Raw genomic sequence first — 14,450 nt, 5'->3', positions numbered from 1 at the left:
AGAAAAAAAATGCGGTGGTATCACGGGTGACACCTCAGACCTCAGAGTGTTAAAATGCCCAGCAGAAATAAACATGTTTACAGCTATACTGTCTATACTGCTAACTTTGCCCTTCATGACAACTTTGAGGGGGGTGAATGTTCTTATAACTCATCGTTTAAATTATATTAAGCCTTAAAATTCTGCATAATTAAGGGCGTGGTCAATTGAGTGACAGGTCAATTGCCACTGCTGTCTGTGAGCTGTCAATATACCTCAGCTAATTTCAGCCTCTGAATCTGGCATGTCTGACCTGTTTGTGCATAATAGGTCCCCTTTAAAAGCTTTTCACAATACTTTTCACTTTGTCCATTATATTGAATAAAAACAATTATTGTATTTAAATAGTTTTTTTTAATTATTTTATAAATAAATAATATAAATCTTATTTCTATCATACACTAAGCATTTTATCATGTCCCTGAGGCACTTCACTGAATTTGTACTTAAAAAATATTTAACAAAATGTGCAGTGTTAATATTTTTTGGCAATATTGTAAGTATTTATTTGTGTTACTTCACACAAATATTGTTCTAAAAACAATATATTAAAAAAGATATTTTAAAAAACAGACTATAAAGTTATGTCCCTCAGTCTGACCTCAGCCGTCATGCCAACCATTCTCTGCCTGTAATAATTTAGACTCCACCCATATGTGACACGATTTACCAGAAATTACATCAAGCTGTCTCTTTAACAGTTGTGCAGAAGATGGTATGTAGTATCATACTTTTATTCATGATGCCTATCATAGTCAGTGAGGGTACTGTCAAGCTTTACAACTCAACTCAACCTCATCACATAAAATTAAGATGGAAAAATTATTATTTTCAAAATTGTATTTTAATCCATAAGTATATAGGCTACAATGTACTTATTTCATTGCTGCCATATATGATCTACTCTCCTAAACTACACAAGGAGCAGTGGCCATTTTGAGTGAAAAACCTCAACTCCATCACACTCAACCCTGTTACATTTGTATTTCTCATTGTTTCGGGGTTGAAAACTTGTGACAGGGTTGAGTTTTTCCACTTCATTTATGAATAATTTTAATTCAAATAAATTATATATATATATTTCCATTCTTCAAGAATTAACTCTTTTAGAGACTGGATGCTAGATGGAGAGTGATGCTCAACTTGTCTTTTCAGAATTCCCCATAGGTGTTTGATTGGGCTCAGACCAGGAGCCACTGAATCAATTTCACCCTGTTCTTCTTCAGAAATACAACAGTTGCCTTAGATGTGTGTTTAGGATCATTGTCATGTTGGGAAAGTGCACGACGACCAAGGGCACGGAGTGATGGTAGCATCTTCTCTTTCAGTATAGAGCAGTACATCTGTGAATTCATGATGCCATCAATGAAATGCAACTCCCCGACTCCAGCAGCACTCATGCAGCCCCACATAAGGACGCTGCCACCAGCATGTTTCACTGTAGGCACCATGCATTTTTCTTTGTATTCCTCACCTTTGCGACACCATACAGTTTTGAAGCCATCAGTTCCAAAAATTTATCTTGATCTCATCACTCCAGAGTATAGAGTCCCAGTAATCTTCATTTTTTTCAGCATGGGCCCTGGCAAACTCTAGAAAGGCATTTTTGTGCCTGGGCTTTAGGAGAGGCTTCTTTCGTGGACGGCACCCGTGCATGCTATTCTTCTGCAGTGTACGCCGTACTGTGTCATGGGAAATAGTCACCCAACTGGCTTTCTACTTCTTTAGATAATTGCGGTGAACTTGTATGACGATTTTCTTCAACCCTTCTTGTCAGAAGACGCTCCTGTCGAGGTGTTAACTTCCGTAGACAACCTGGACATCTCTGTGAGATGGTTGCAGTTCCATCTTTTTAAAAAATTTGTACCACTTTTGATACAGTATTCTGACTGATAAGTAAAGATTTGCTGATCTTCTTGTAGCCTTCACCTTCCTGGTGTAAAGAAATTATTTTCTTTCTCAGGTCTTGTGACATTTCTCTTTCATGTGGTGCCATTACTGACAGCACGAAATGGGAAGGGGTTTTAACACCCTTTTATAGTCAGCTGTCTGCTGGACACCTGGGTAATGAATAAGACTCACCTGTGGTTGAATTCTTGTTAAAATAGACTTTTGTGGTCTAAAATTTAGCTTTGCTCCAGAGACTTTCAGTGGGGTGTACACATTTTGAATCACCCTAATTTGAGTAAAACTGAAAATTTTGTTCTCCAAGTTATATTATTAACCTTCATGTCATAAGTTAAACAGATGTTATATTAAACTTATATTAAACATTTACGCTGAGCACTGTATAGACAAGTTGCTCAAGTTTAGGAATAGGAATGTTGTCCCATTCTTGTCTAATACAGGCTTCTAGTTGCTAAACTGTCTTAGGTCTTCTTTGTTGCATCTTCCTCTTTATGATGCGCCAATTTTTTTCTATGGGTGAAAGATCTGGACTGCAGGCTGGCCATTTCAGTACCCGGATCCTTCTGCTATGCAGCCATGATGCAATTGATGCAGTATGTGGCCTGGCATTGTCATGTTTGAAAATGCAAGGTCTTCCCTGAAAGAGACGACGTCTGAATGGGAGCATATGTTGTTCTAGAACTTGAATATACCTTTCAGCATTGATGGTGCCTTTCCAGATGTGTAAGCTGCCCATGCCACACGCACTCATGCAACCCCATACCATCAGAGATGCAGGCTTCTGAACTGAGCGCTATAACAACTTGAGTTGTCCTTATTCTCTTTAGTCCAGATGACACGGTGTCCCAGTTTTCCAAAAAGAACTTCAAATTTTGATTCGTCTGACTACAGAACCGTTTTCCACTTTGCCACAGTCCATTTTAAATGAGCCTTGGCCCAGAGAAAAGCCTGTGCGTCTGGATCATGTTTAGATATGGCTTCTTTTTTGACCTATAGAGTTTTAGCCGGCAACGGAGTACAATGTTTTCTGGAAGTATTCCTGAGCCCATGTTGTGATTTCCATTACAGTAGCATTCCTGTATGTGATGCAGTGCCGTCTAAGAGCCAGAAGATCACCAGGAAGATCCTCCAGTATGGTTTTCTGGCCTTGATCCTTACGCACAGAGATTGTTCCAGATTCTCTGAATCTTTGGATGATATTATGCACTGTAGATGATGATAACTTCAAACTCTTTGCAATTTTCCTCTGAGAAACTCTTTTCTGATATTGCATTAAGGAAGAAGATTGAAAATGAAGGCAATTCTTGCTGGCTACCACCTGACATTAAGGACTTAAAGGTCTGTTCTCACCAATAACTATAGCTATAAAGATAATTATAACGATAACTATTTTTAGGTCCACACCAACGATAACTGTCTTTTTATTATAAGCTCACACCCTCCGGTTTCAAAGTGTGAACAACATGTTTTTGCTGTTCTTGTTGCATTTACACAGCTTTAACCAGCAGATGTCCTCAGCATGCCATGTTTGGAGTGAATAGCTAGTGTAATCGATCTAATCTAAATCTGAATTTAGCTGACGAAGTCAACATAATGGAATAAAAACAACGACTAGTCTTTTTCACTGTGACTTCAAAGGAAGCAAGTTGTTGTCGAAACTAGTGCTAGATACCTGAGGTCATTTTATTTTATACCGTTTTGACAGCCTGGCATAATGATCTCAACGATAGTGTTTTATCGTTAAATAGCTGGAAAAAATAGTTCGAAAAGTGATCCCAATTATATCGTTTAGCTATCCTTATTGTTATACCTGTGGTGTGGACTCTGCTATTCTTTCATATTTGGAACAATTTTTAGAACTATATCTTTATCATTATCATTATAGTTATCATTCTTGGTGTGAACAGGCCTTAATGCAATAAAATTGTGATTGTAGTTAAACATCTATATTTAAAACATTTTTTACAAAGAGATCACAGACACACAATTTGTCTATTTTTAACTTCAGTCTCATAAAAATGTGAAAATTATCATAAATGTTAGGATGGATGGAAGGATGGATGGATGGATGACAGCCTGGTTTTAGATGTTATTTAGCAAATAATACCATAAATAAATGACTGGTTGAATGTGCATAAATACTTGCAATTGCAAAACTTCACAAAAATCACTAAACCTTAAACTTCAAAACATTAAGAAATAGGTTATTTATTTACTAATGTGTGCATGTGCAAGTTAACATGAACTCTGCAAAACAATCCAGGAACTTTTCAGTTACTTCTGTTTTACAATGTGATCTGAAAAGTGGAAAAAGTTTTAATGTTACGCAGTGATGATTTCAATCACTTATGTTTCGGTTTTAAAGCCAGAGCCTCGAGGTTGGCGGGACCACCCCATACTGTCCCAAACACATTCCTCTCAGTTTCAAGGGCTTGTTCCAGGGGAAGCTCTCTTCCTGAGATAACGACCTTCTTGACGGCCTGGATCACCGGGGCCGGACCCTTAATGAACTGACTCAGCCACTGCTCGGCGTGTGCCAGTGTATCTCCCTCACCAGAAGAGCAGTGGAGCACCTCATCAACCAGTCCCATCTGTTTTCCAAAGTCTGGATCAACCTTTTTAGCCCCACTCAGCAGTTTCAGGGCGTTCTGGCTGCCAACAATACGAATGAGTCTTGCAGCTCCTCCCCATCCAGGAACCAAACCCATATGCTTATGGACAAATTGGATAACACCATCAGACGTCATCAACCTGGAAAAAGAAATAAAATGGTGACGTTCTATTCCAACAGGATATTAAAGGTAAAATAGATTAATAAAAAAAATAATGTAACTTTCAGAATTCAAATCAAAACTTTTTCATTGTCGCTCACAGGCAATTGGCTGACTAATGGGTGATTGGGTGATTCCCCTCGCTATTTAAGTGACATATTTCCTTCAGATTGCCTTTCATCATAGTTCTGGAATCCGAGCTGGATTCAATTTTGTTCATCTTCAGAACACAAATTAAGATATTTCTGATGAAATCCAAGAGCTCTCTGACTCCTCCACAGACAGCAATTTAAGCACCACTTTCAAGGTCCAGAAAGGTACTAAAGACATTGTTAAAATACAAACCTGTTTCCAAAAAAGTTGGGACACTGTACAAATTGTGAATAAAAAGAGAATGCAATGATGTGGAAGTTTCAAATTTCAATATTTTATTCAGAATACAACATAGATGACATATCAAATGTTTAATCTGAGAAAATGTATCATTTTAAGGGAACAATAAGTTGATTTTAAATTTAATGGCATCAACACATTTCAAAAAAGTTGGGACAAGGCCATGTTTACCACTGTGTGGCATCCCCTCTTCTTTTTATAACAGTCTGCAAACGTCTGGGGACTGAGGAGACAAGTTGCTCAAGTTTAGGAATAGGAATGTTGTCCCATTCTTGTCTAATACAGGCTCCTAGTTGCTCAACTGTCTTAGGTCTTCTTTGTCACATCTTCCTGTTTATGATGCGCCAAATGTTTTTTATGGGTGAAAGATCTGGACTGCAGGCTGGTCAATTCAGTACCTTCCTCCTTCTTCGCAACCATGATGTTGTAATTGATGCAGTATGTGGTCTGGCATTGTCATGTTGGAAAATGCAAGGTCTTCCCTGAAAGAGACGACGTTTGGAAGGGAGCATATGTTGTTCTAGAACTTGGATATACCTTTCAGCATTGATGGTGCCTTTCCAGATGTGTAAGCTGCCCATGCCACACGCACTCATGCAACCCCATACCATCAGAGATGCAGGCTTCTGAACTGAGCGCTAAAACAACTTGGGTTGTCCTTGTCCTCTTTAGTCCGGATGACATGACGTCCCAGTTTTCCAAAAAGAACTTCAAATTTTGATTTGTCTGACTACAGAACAGTTTTCCACTTTGCCACAGTCCATTTTAAACGAGCCTTGGCCCAGAGAAAACGCCTGCACTTCTGGATCATGTTTAGATATGGCTTCTTTTTTGACCTATAGTTTTAGCCAGAAACGGCGTATGGCACGGAGGATTGTGTTCACCGTCAATGTTTTCTGGAAGTATTCCTGAGCCCATGTTGTGATTTCCATTAAAGTAGCATTCCTGTATGTGATGCAGTGCCGTCTAAGGGCCTGAAGATCACGGGCATCCAGTATGGTTTTCCAGCCTTGACCTTTACGCACAGAGATTGTTCCAGATTTTCTGAATCTTTGGATGATATTATGCACTGTAGATGATGATAACTTCAAACTCTTTGCAATTTTTCTCTGAGAAACTCCTTTCTGATATTGCTCCACTGTTTTTTGCCGCAGCATTGGGGGAATTGGTGATCCTCTGCCCATCTTGACTTCTGAGAGACACTGCCACTCTGAGAGGCTCTTTTTATACCCAATCATGTTGCCAATTGACCTAATAAGTTGCAAATTTGTCCTCCAGTTGTTCCTTATATGTACATTTAACTTTTCCGGCCTCTTATTGCTACCTGTTCCAACTTTTTTGGAAAGTGTAGCTTTCATGAAATCCAAAATGAGCCAATATTTGGCATGACATTTCAAAATGTCTCACTTTCAATATTTGATATGTTTTCTATATTCTATTGTGAATAAAATATAAGTTTATGAGAATTATTGCATTCCTTCATCACATCACACGCATGCATTGTGCTGTTCACATGTACATTCGGACGTAAACACGGAATCCTGCACTGCATTCACTACATCAACTGCGTATGACAACAGTTCAAATTGTTAAAGGATAAGTTCACCTTAAAATGAAAAAAAAAAAAAAAAATACCCCACGATTTACTCACTCTCAAGCCATCCTAGGTGTTTATGACTTTCTTCTTTCAGACAAATACAATCAGAGTTATTTTAATTAATTACTTTTTTCATAAGTTGAATATGGAAGGCGGTCTGGCAAAAGATAGTTATTTTACATTATAACATGTTAAATACGGATATTTCTCATACACAAATGCATAGTTTTGCTTCAGAAGGCCTTCATTAACCCCCCAGAGCCATGTGGAGTATGTTTATGATGGACGGATGCACTTTTTTATCTATTTTACTGCCTTAGCCTTCTGGACCTCAAAAGGTGCAATGACGTTGCGGTCTATGTGTGGTTCCGAAACCCTCAGATTTCTTCAAAAATATCTTAATTTGTGCTCAAAAACTAAGGTCTTACGGGTTTGGGGTGACATGAGGGTAAGTTTTTATTGACAGAAATTTCATTTTTGGGTGAACTAATCCTTTAAAATAACCTCACTGCATAAGTGCGCACACCCTTTTATAATTGGCTATGTGGCGGTGTTCAGAATGAACTAATCATCAAGCTCATGTGAAACAGCACACACCTGTCTTCTCCTGAAGTGACTCTGATTAACTCCAAATAAATCTCGGCTTTTCTTGTAAGATTTTTCTGAAATCTTCTTGGTTGCATGCTACTACAAGAGCCATAGGCCATGAAAAGCTTCCAAAACCGATGAGAAGACAAAGAGAAAACTGGTCAGGGAGGCTGTCAAGAGGCCTAGAGCAACATTAAAAAAGTTGCAGCTCTTTCTGGCAAGTACTGGTTGATCCCTACATGTGACAACTATCTCCCGTATTGACCATCTGTCTGGGCTATGGGGCAGGGAAAAAAACATCCAAGCCCAGCTAAACTTTGCAAAAAATATATATCCAGTCTCCTAAAACCATGTGGAAAATTATGTTTTGGTCCAAGATTGAACTTTTTGGTCAAAACTGTAAAAGGTATGTTTGGCACAAAAACAACAGCACATCAGCAAAAGAATGAGGCTTGATGAGGCATGTTGGTGACAGCATCAAGCTTTGGGCTGCTTTTCTTGGGGCTTTAGTGAAGTTGCTGGAATCATAAATATATCCAAGAACCAGTCGATTTTGGCAAAGAACCTACTGGCATCTGCTAGAAAGCTGAAAATGAAGAGACTTTTCACCTTTCAGCATGACAATGATTCAAAACACACATCTAAATCAACTAAAGACTGGCTTTAGCAAAGAAATATGAATGTTTTGGAATGGCCCAGCCACAGCCCTGACCTGAAACCTATAGAAAGCAAATCTGTGGGGTGACCTGAAGAGGGCCGTGTACAGGAGATGCCTTCGCAATTTAACACATCTGGAACGTTTTTTGCAAACATGAGTGTGAAAATATTACCAAGTCAAGATGTGCCAAGCTGACAGACTCCTATCCAAACAGACAGTGCTGTAATACAATTAAAGGGTGCTTTAAACCCTCTGGTGCTCTTCTGAAAATTTTAAGTTTCATTTTTTTTTTTTTTTTTTTTTGAATTTTTTACTTCATCGGAATGGTACAAAACTTGGTAAAAGTTTTGGCACTTGCTATGTGGAAAAAAAAAAAAAAACATAGACATGATTTGAAAGGGTTGAACTGTCCTAAAAAAAAAAAAAAAAAAAATTTGTATTCAAAATTGACCGCATTAGAAATAAATGGGAAATAAATTTAATCTAGTGGAAACGTGTGGTACTGCGCACAAACAAAATCTTACTGAAAGCTAATTTTTTGAGATATCAAACTCAAATTTGGAACACAACTTGTTTAGATTTATGGCTGTGATGAAAACATGTTTTGGAATATATATTTCATATAAAAATTGAAAGTAGTATTTTTGTGCATTTTTCATAACAATAAAGGTAATTTTTTTTTTACTTCAGCATTAGTCTGCCAAGTGTTGTCTATAAAAAGAGACCAAACTTAAGTCTGTGCTCCAAAACAAATTAGTCAATTTGAATAAATAAATCAAATAATATGACCCCTATAAACAAATATGTCAAAATATGTGTGTGTTTGTACCTGAAGTCACAGGCAGTGGTGAGTTCTGCTCCCCCGCCCAGCGCTCTTCCCTCCACCAGTGCCATGGAGATGAGCGGCAGCCTACCTGAAAGAACAGGAGTTTAGCTCTGACACAGGAGACTGGAGAAACAATGCTGTTTTAAAAAAATGGATCTGCACAGTTTTGAGAGTAGACGGTCATATTCTAGACACTACTACTACTTTGAGGGGACAGCCATTTGTACCAAAACCATAGTGGAAATTACTGAATGCACTTTTTCAGTCCTACACTACAAAACAAATGTACAACCAATGTTAAAACCCATAATGCACTCTGGGGATTCTGCCAAAAATTTGCCAGTAAATGCTCATGCAGGTAATCTGCATATAAGCTGATTTGGTGCTCAATTATTATTATTAATGGTTCTTATCATTATCAATATTTGTAAACATTGTTTTTGCTGCTTAATATTTTTTGTGGAAACTGGGATATATTTTTTTTTTTTAGTTCTTGTTCAAAAGAACAACTTTTAATTGAAACCGTAAACTTGTGTCACATTATAAATGTCTTTACTGTCACTTTTGAACAATTTATTGAGTATTCATTTCTTTTCTTACTTTCTTACTTGAATGGTAGTGTATCATGGTTTCCAAAAAATATGAAGCAGCACAACTGTTTTCAACATTGATAAATGTTTTTTGAACAGCAAATCATCATATTAGAATGATTTCTGAAGGATCATGTGACATTGAAGACTGGAGTAATGATGCTGAAAATTCAACTTTGATCACAGGAATAAATTACATTTTAAAATCTATTTACATAAGAAATATTTTTCTATTTGAATAATAATATTTCACAACAATACAGCCTCTGTTAGCATAAGAGTCGGCTTTCAAAAACATTAAAAAAAAAATGACATTGCTGCCTAGGTGTGCTTCAGAAACCTCTGGATTTCATCAAAAATATCTTAATATCTAAAAAACCTTAAAGGGTTAGTTCACCCAAAAATGAAATTTCTGTCATTTATTACTCACCCTCATGTCGTTCCACACCCGTAAGACCTTCGTTCATCTTCTGAACACAAATTAAGATATTTTTGATAAAAATCCAAAGGCTCAGTGAGGCCTCCATTGCCAGCAAGATAATTAACACTTTCAATGTCCAGAAAGCTACTAAAGACATATTTAAAACAGATCATGTGACTACAGTGGTTCAACATTAATGTTATGAAGCGAGAAAACTTTTGTGCGCCAAAAAAACTAAATAAAGACTTTATTCCACAAAATCTTTGGCAGTTTTATACACGATCCAAACCACCGATTCAAAACAAAAGATTTATAAGGCTTCGAAACGTCATGAATCAGTGTTTTGAAATCACCCATCACTAGATATTGTTGAATAAAGTCGCTTTTTTTTTTTTTTTAGTGCACAACAAGTATTCTTGTCGCTTCATAGCATTAAGGTTACATGAACTGTTTTAATTATGTTTTTAGTGGCTTTCTGGGCATCTGAAAGTGTTAATTGTCTTGCTGGTAATGGAGGCCTCACTGAGCCATCGGATTTTATCAAAAATATCTTAATTTGTGTTCTGAAGATGAACGAAGGTCTTACGGGTGTAAAACGGCATGAGGGTGAGTAATTGATGACAGAAATTTCATTTTTGGGTGAACTAACCCTTTAATGATAAGCTTTATTTCCAGTGTGATAACTAAAGTAATGGGACTAATTAACAGCCAGTTTGACTCATCATTTGATCTGACTGCCAAATGTTATGACATATTTATTTATTATCATGATGATAACTGGACATCACTCACATGGTCAAGCTATGACAAAGAAGTAAACTACCCTTGCATAAACATGCATGTTTCAAAAAGACGGACAGGAGATCATTTTCATGGTGTGGCAATGATCCTCTACTTTCTTCAAATTTTGCTCAAAAAATATATATTCACAGTATTGAGCCCTGGTGTGTTGACTGAACAGACTAACCGGAGGAGTCGAGTTAGAGTGTTCTGCATGAACTCACACATCTGCATGCCATCCTGAAAAACACATCAAATATTATATCAACTTGAAACAGTGTGTTTTGTTTTCCAGATGTTTTAGTAAGCTACAGAAGTTCATCAGCTCTACAGTAAGTTTCCCAAAACTCTCGAAAATAAAGCGGGTTTTCACAGTGATCCCATAGAAGAACCATTTAAAGAGCCATTATTTTCTTAGAATGAAGAACTTTTTAATAATCTAAAGATCTAAACATTCTTCTGTCCCACTTTTTATTAAGTGGCCTTAACTACTATGCACTTAAAAAAAAAAAAAAAAAAAAAAAAAAAAAAAGTAATAAAAAATAAATATATTTTATTTTTAAAATATAAGTGCAATGTAAAAACATGTATGTACACAATAAGTGCATTGTATCAAATATTAATTTAAATGTAAGTACATAGTAGTTAAGGCCGCTTAATATAAAGTGGGACCCATTTTTCTACTATAAAGAACTGTTTGTGGAATAGAAAGATTCCATGGATGTTAAACATTCTTCATGGAACCATCAATGCCAAAAAAAGAGCCTTTATTTTGAAGAGTGTGAGGTCCGCTTATAATGTTAGCAAAGATAGACCATGTTTGTTTTCACTGGGACATTTTTAGTTAGGAAAGTTACTATATCTTCTCAAAGCACAATTAACTTTTTGATCTCAACAAATGATGTATTGAAAATATAATGACAATATGATCTTTAACTGATAATGGGTCTATAACTCTCCTCACGTGTGGGTTTGCTATCGCTCTGACTGCATTCAGATCAGATCCAGAGCAGAAGGTTCCAGCAGCTCCCTGCACAATGACAGCTTTCCCTTCTGTCCAGGTCTCTAGTTCAAGCACTCGCTGCTCCAGTTCAAGCATCATGCTGCCTGCAAGAGAGCGGGAAAAAAACAAATAATGAATATGAAGGTCACATTAAACCGGCTTTTTTTAATATGCTAACATAATTTACATTGGCTACATTTCAGACCCAGACTGTCAATCTTAAAGTCACCATGAAATCAACAACTGAGTTGACAATTCCAATTTTATGGAATATTGCAGTATTTATCCTTGCACATCATTTTTTAAATTCATGTTCCCTCGTAAACTTGAATGAAAATAACTTCCCCTCCCTCTTGCAGCATCATCTCTTCCCTGATGATGTTTCAGCAACTTGTCACTCACATGAGATCCACCAATAGAAAACCACAATAATCCAATTATCCAATCAATTCCCCATGAAAAAAATAAAGCCCCACCCTATATTTGTTCTTGTTCCAGAAGCCATTTCTTTCGGATATACGTCACAAAATAGGGCAGAAAAGACTTGTAACTTCAGTTTCATGTCAACTTTAAATTTTGTCTCAGAACCAGATCATTCTTAAAATATTAAAAATATTAAAACATGAATTACTACATTTTAAGAAGTATGATAATCTCATAATTTCACAACAAGAGTAAGACATTTTACAAAAATTTCACAAATTTATAGTGTTCAGCAAGGAAACATAGAAGTTTGATATAAAATATGAGGACTGTGACATGAAGAAAATTAAATATAATTAAATTATGTAAAATAAAATTTTCTGATAATTTACTCACCCCCATGTCATCCAAGACGTTCATGTCTTTCTTTCTTCAGTCGAACAGAAATTAAGGTTTTTGATGAAATCATTCCAGGATTATTCTCCTTATAGTGGACTTCAATGGCCTCCAAATGGTTGAAGGTCAAAATTACAGTTTCAGTGCAGCTTCAAAGAGCTTTAAATGCTACCAGACGAGGAATAAGAGTCTCATCTAGCGAAATGATCGATCATTTTTGAAAAATATACAACTGTATATGCTTTATAAACACAAAATATCGCATTGAATGTACTTCCTATTTCTGTATTCTTCAAAAAGCTTATGCTGTATGTCCTACGCCTTCCCTATTCAACTTACAGAAAAAAACAAAACTGGCGCTGCGTTCGTTCCGTAAGTAGAATAGGGAAGGCGTAGGACATACAGCGGAAGCTTTTTGAAGAAAACGGAAACAGGAAGTACGTTCAATGCAATATTTTGTGAATCATTTCACTAGATAAAACCCTTATTCCTTGTTTGATATCGTTTAAAGCCCTTTGAAGCTGCACTGAACCTGACATTTGGACCTTCAACCATCTGGAGTCCACTGAAGTCCACTATAAGGAGAATAATCCTGGAATGTTTTCATCAAAAACCTTCATTTCTTTTCGACTGAAGAAAGAAATACATGAACATCTTGGATGACATGGGGGTGAATAAATTATCAGGAAAAGTTTATTTAAAAGTGGATTAATCCTTTAAGGCAAATATAATTTGTGGACAAACTAAGTATGTTCATTATTTCCAATCACACTTTATATTAGGTGTCTTTACTATGTACTTAAAAATGTTACGTACAATGTACTTATTATGTTCAGATTTTATTGCAAAACATTTGTGCTGCTATTGAGGTGGATATGGGTAAGTTTATGGACAAGTAACCCTAACCCTGTAGATGTAATTACAGACATTAATTACAGCTGTAATTGCATGCAGTATTGTTAAATGTACAATTTAAATCTGATTTGTACACAATAAATGGTTAATTTAAATGTTAGTGCACATAGTAGTTAAAGATGCTTAATATAAAGTGGTGGAACCAATGGTATTATTTGTTAAATAATATTTGACATATTATTTGTATGAAAAATCCTTAGCAAGTCAACGGGTTCTGCTATTTTCTTCCAAAAGTATAATTTCCACCTCAAATCTTTAGACACTAAACTGTCCACAAACTGACTGTCCATATATGTGGAGTGAACATGAGTACCTGAGAAGGCGTTCATGCGCGCTGGATTACTGACAGTGAGCACCGCGATCCCTGACTCCTGCTGCTTCTGGAGCTCTATGGATCCTCCTGGGAAAGCCTGCAGCTTCTCCCTGATGCTCTCAGCAGGTCCATTCGTGTGGCTGCAGGCGGTTCGGTTCTGCTGAAGGATTCTCCTCACAGCACCGCGCGTCTGGATCAGCCGGCACCGAGCAGCACCGCACACACTCATTGTGATTATACTGTTCAGTTTTAATGCATGTATTTTCCAATTTTTTAAAAGTACTTGACCTGTTTCGAACCTAGGAGTAACTTTAAAAACGGTCCTGAAAGAAACAAAGTATTAATGTAAACTTTCCGCTTTAATATAGATACCGCCTTTCTTATAGATCTTCCTCATTGTAAACTTACAATTAAATTCTGAATAAAGCTGCAGTCAACGTGTTGAAGAAAATCACAAAGAAATAAAAGCAGATGAAATACCCACCGGAGATATCGATGGATTTATCCCATTTATCCAAATTCGCTTTCTAGGCGATGCTGCAATTGTCCAGACGGGGGAGCTGTTCCCCAACACACATGAAAATAACTATTGGTTCATTGATGGTATAATAGTATCATGGTACTGTGTATGTTGCGTGTTAGGTTACAGTTTAATAATAGCCTATTGTTTCAAACTCAAAGTTGCTTTATAGGTCATTCCTGGTATTTGGTGCCTTTTGGACATCAACAAAATGTTAGGGTCCCTTTAAAAGCGTATCAGTTAATAAATTATCAGACAATATAGCCCGAATTGTTACGCATCTTTTTACAGTTTTCGTTTTCAGATATG

At 36.7% G+C, this 14,450-nt stretch overlaps 1 protein-coding gene across 2 annotated transcripts; it reads right to left on the bottom strand.

Annotated features, from left to right (window-relative positions):
• Positions 1-4,142: 4,142 nt before the first annotated feature.
• On the bottom strand, positions 4,143-13,932 carry echdc1 (enoyl CoA hydratase domain containing 1). 2 transcript variants are annotated; one of them, XM_067392033.1, is made up of 5 exons: positions 12,394-12,700; positions 11,536-11,678; positions 10,759-10,811; positions 8,784-8,864; positions 4,143-4,698 (listed from the first exon to the last, which is right to left on the bottom strand). In XM_067392033.1, exons 2-5 carry the CDS (start codon positions 11,671-11,673, stop codon positions 4,290-4,292), a joined length of 681 nt encoding a protein of 226 aa, XP_067248134.1. In that variant the 5' UTR covers positions 11,674-11,678; positions 12,394-12,700; the 3' UTR covers positions 4,143-4,289. The 2 variants fall into 2 exon arrangements, with proteins under 2 accessions (XP_067248134.1, XP_067248124.1); XM_067392023.1 differs by lacking the exon at positions 12,394-12,700 and adding an exon at positions 13,622-13,932 and having other exon boundaries at positions 4,145-4,698.
• Between the last annotated feature and the right edge of the window lie 518 nt (positions 13,933-14,450).

The sequence above is a fragment of the Chanodichthys erythropterus genome, chromosome 2, assembly GCF_024489055.1.
Source record: "Chanodichthys erythropterus isolate Z2021 chromosome 2, ASM2448905v1, whole genome shotgun sequence".
In the NCBI taxonomy this organism is placed as follows: Eukaryota; Metazoa; Chordata; class Actinopteri; order Cypriniformes; family Xenocyprididae; genus Chanodichthys; species Chanodichthys erythropterus.
This window is presented reverse-complemented; position numbering and strand designations above follow the sequence as displayed.

What these genes read in the sequence shown, in the direction of transcription:
- echdc1 (XM_067392023.1), bottom strand. Translation starts at nt 13,850, where the DNA reads ATGAGTGTGTGCGGTGCTGCTCGGTGCCGGCTGATCCAGACGCGCGGT. An exon ending in ACTCTAACTCGACTCCTCCG is followed by an intron (nt 8,865 to 10,758) that starts GTTAGTCTGTTC and finishes TCTTTCAGGTAG; the next exon opens with GCTGCCGCTCATCTCCATGG. An exon ending in ACCACTGCCTGTGACTTCAG is followed by an intron (nt 4,699 to 8,783) that starts GTACAAACACAC and finishes TTCTTTTTCCAG; the next exon opens with GTTGATGACGTCTGATGGTG.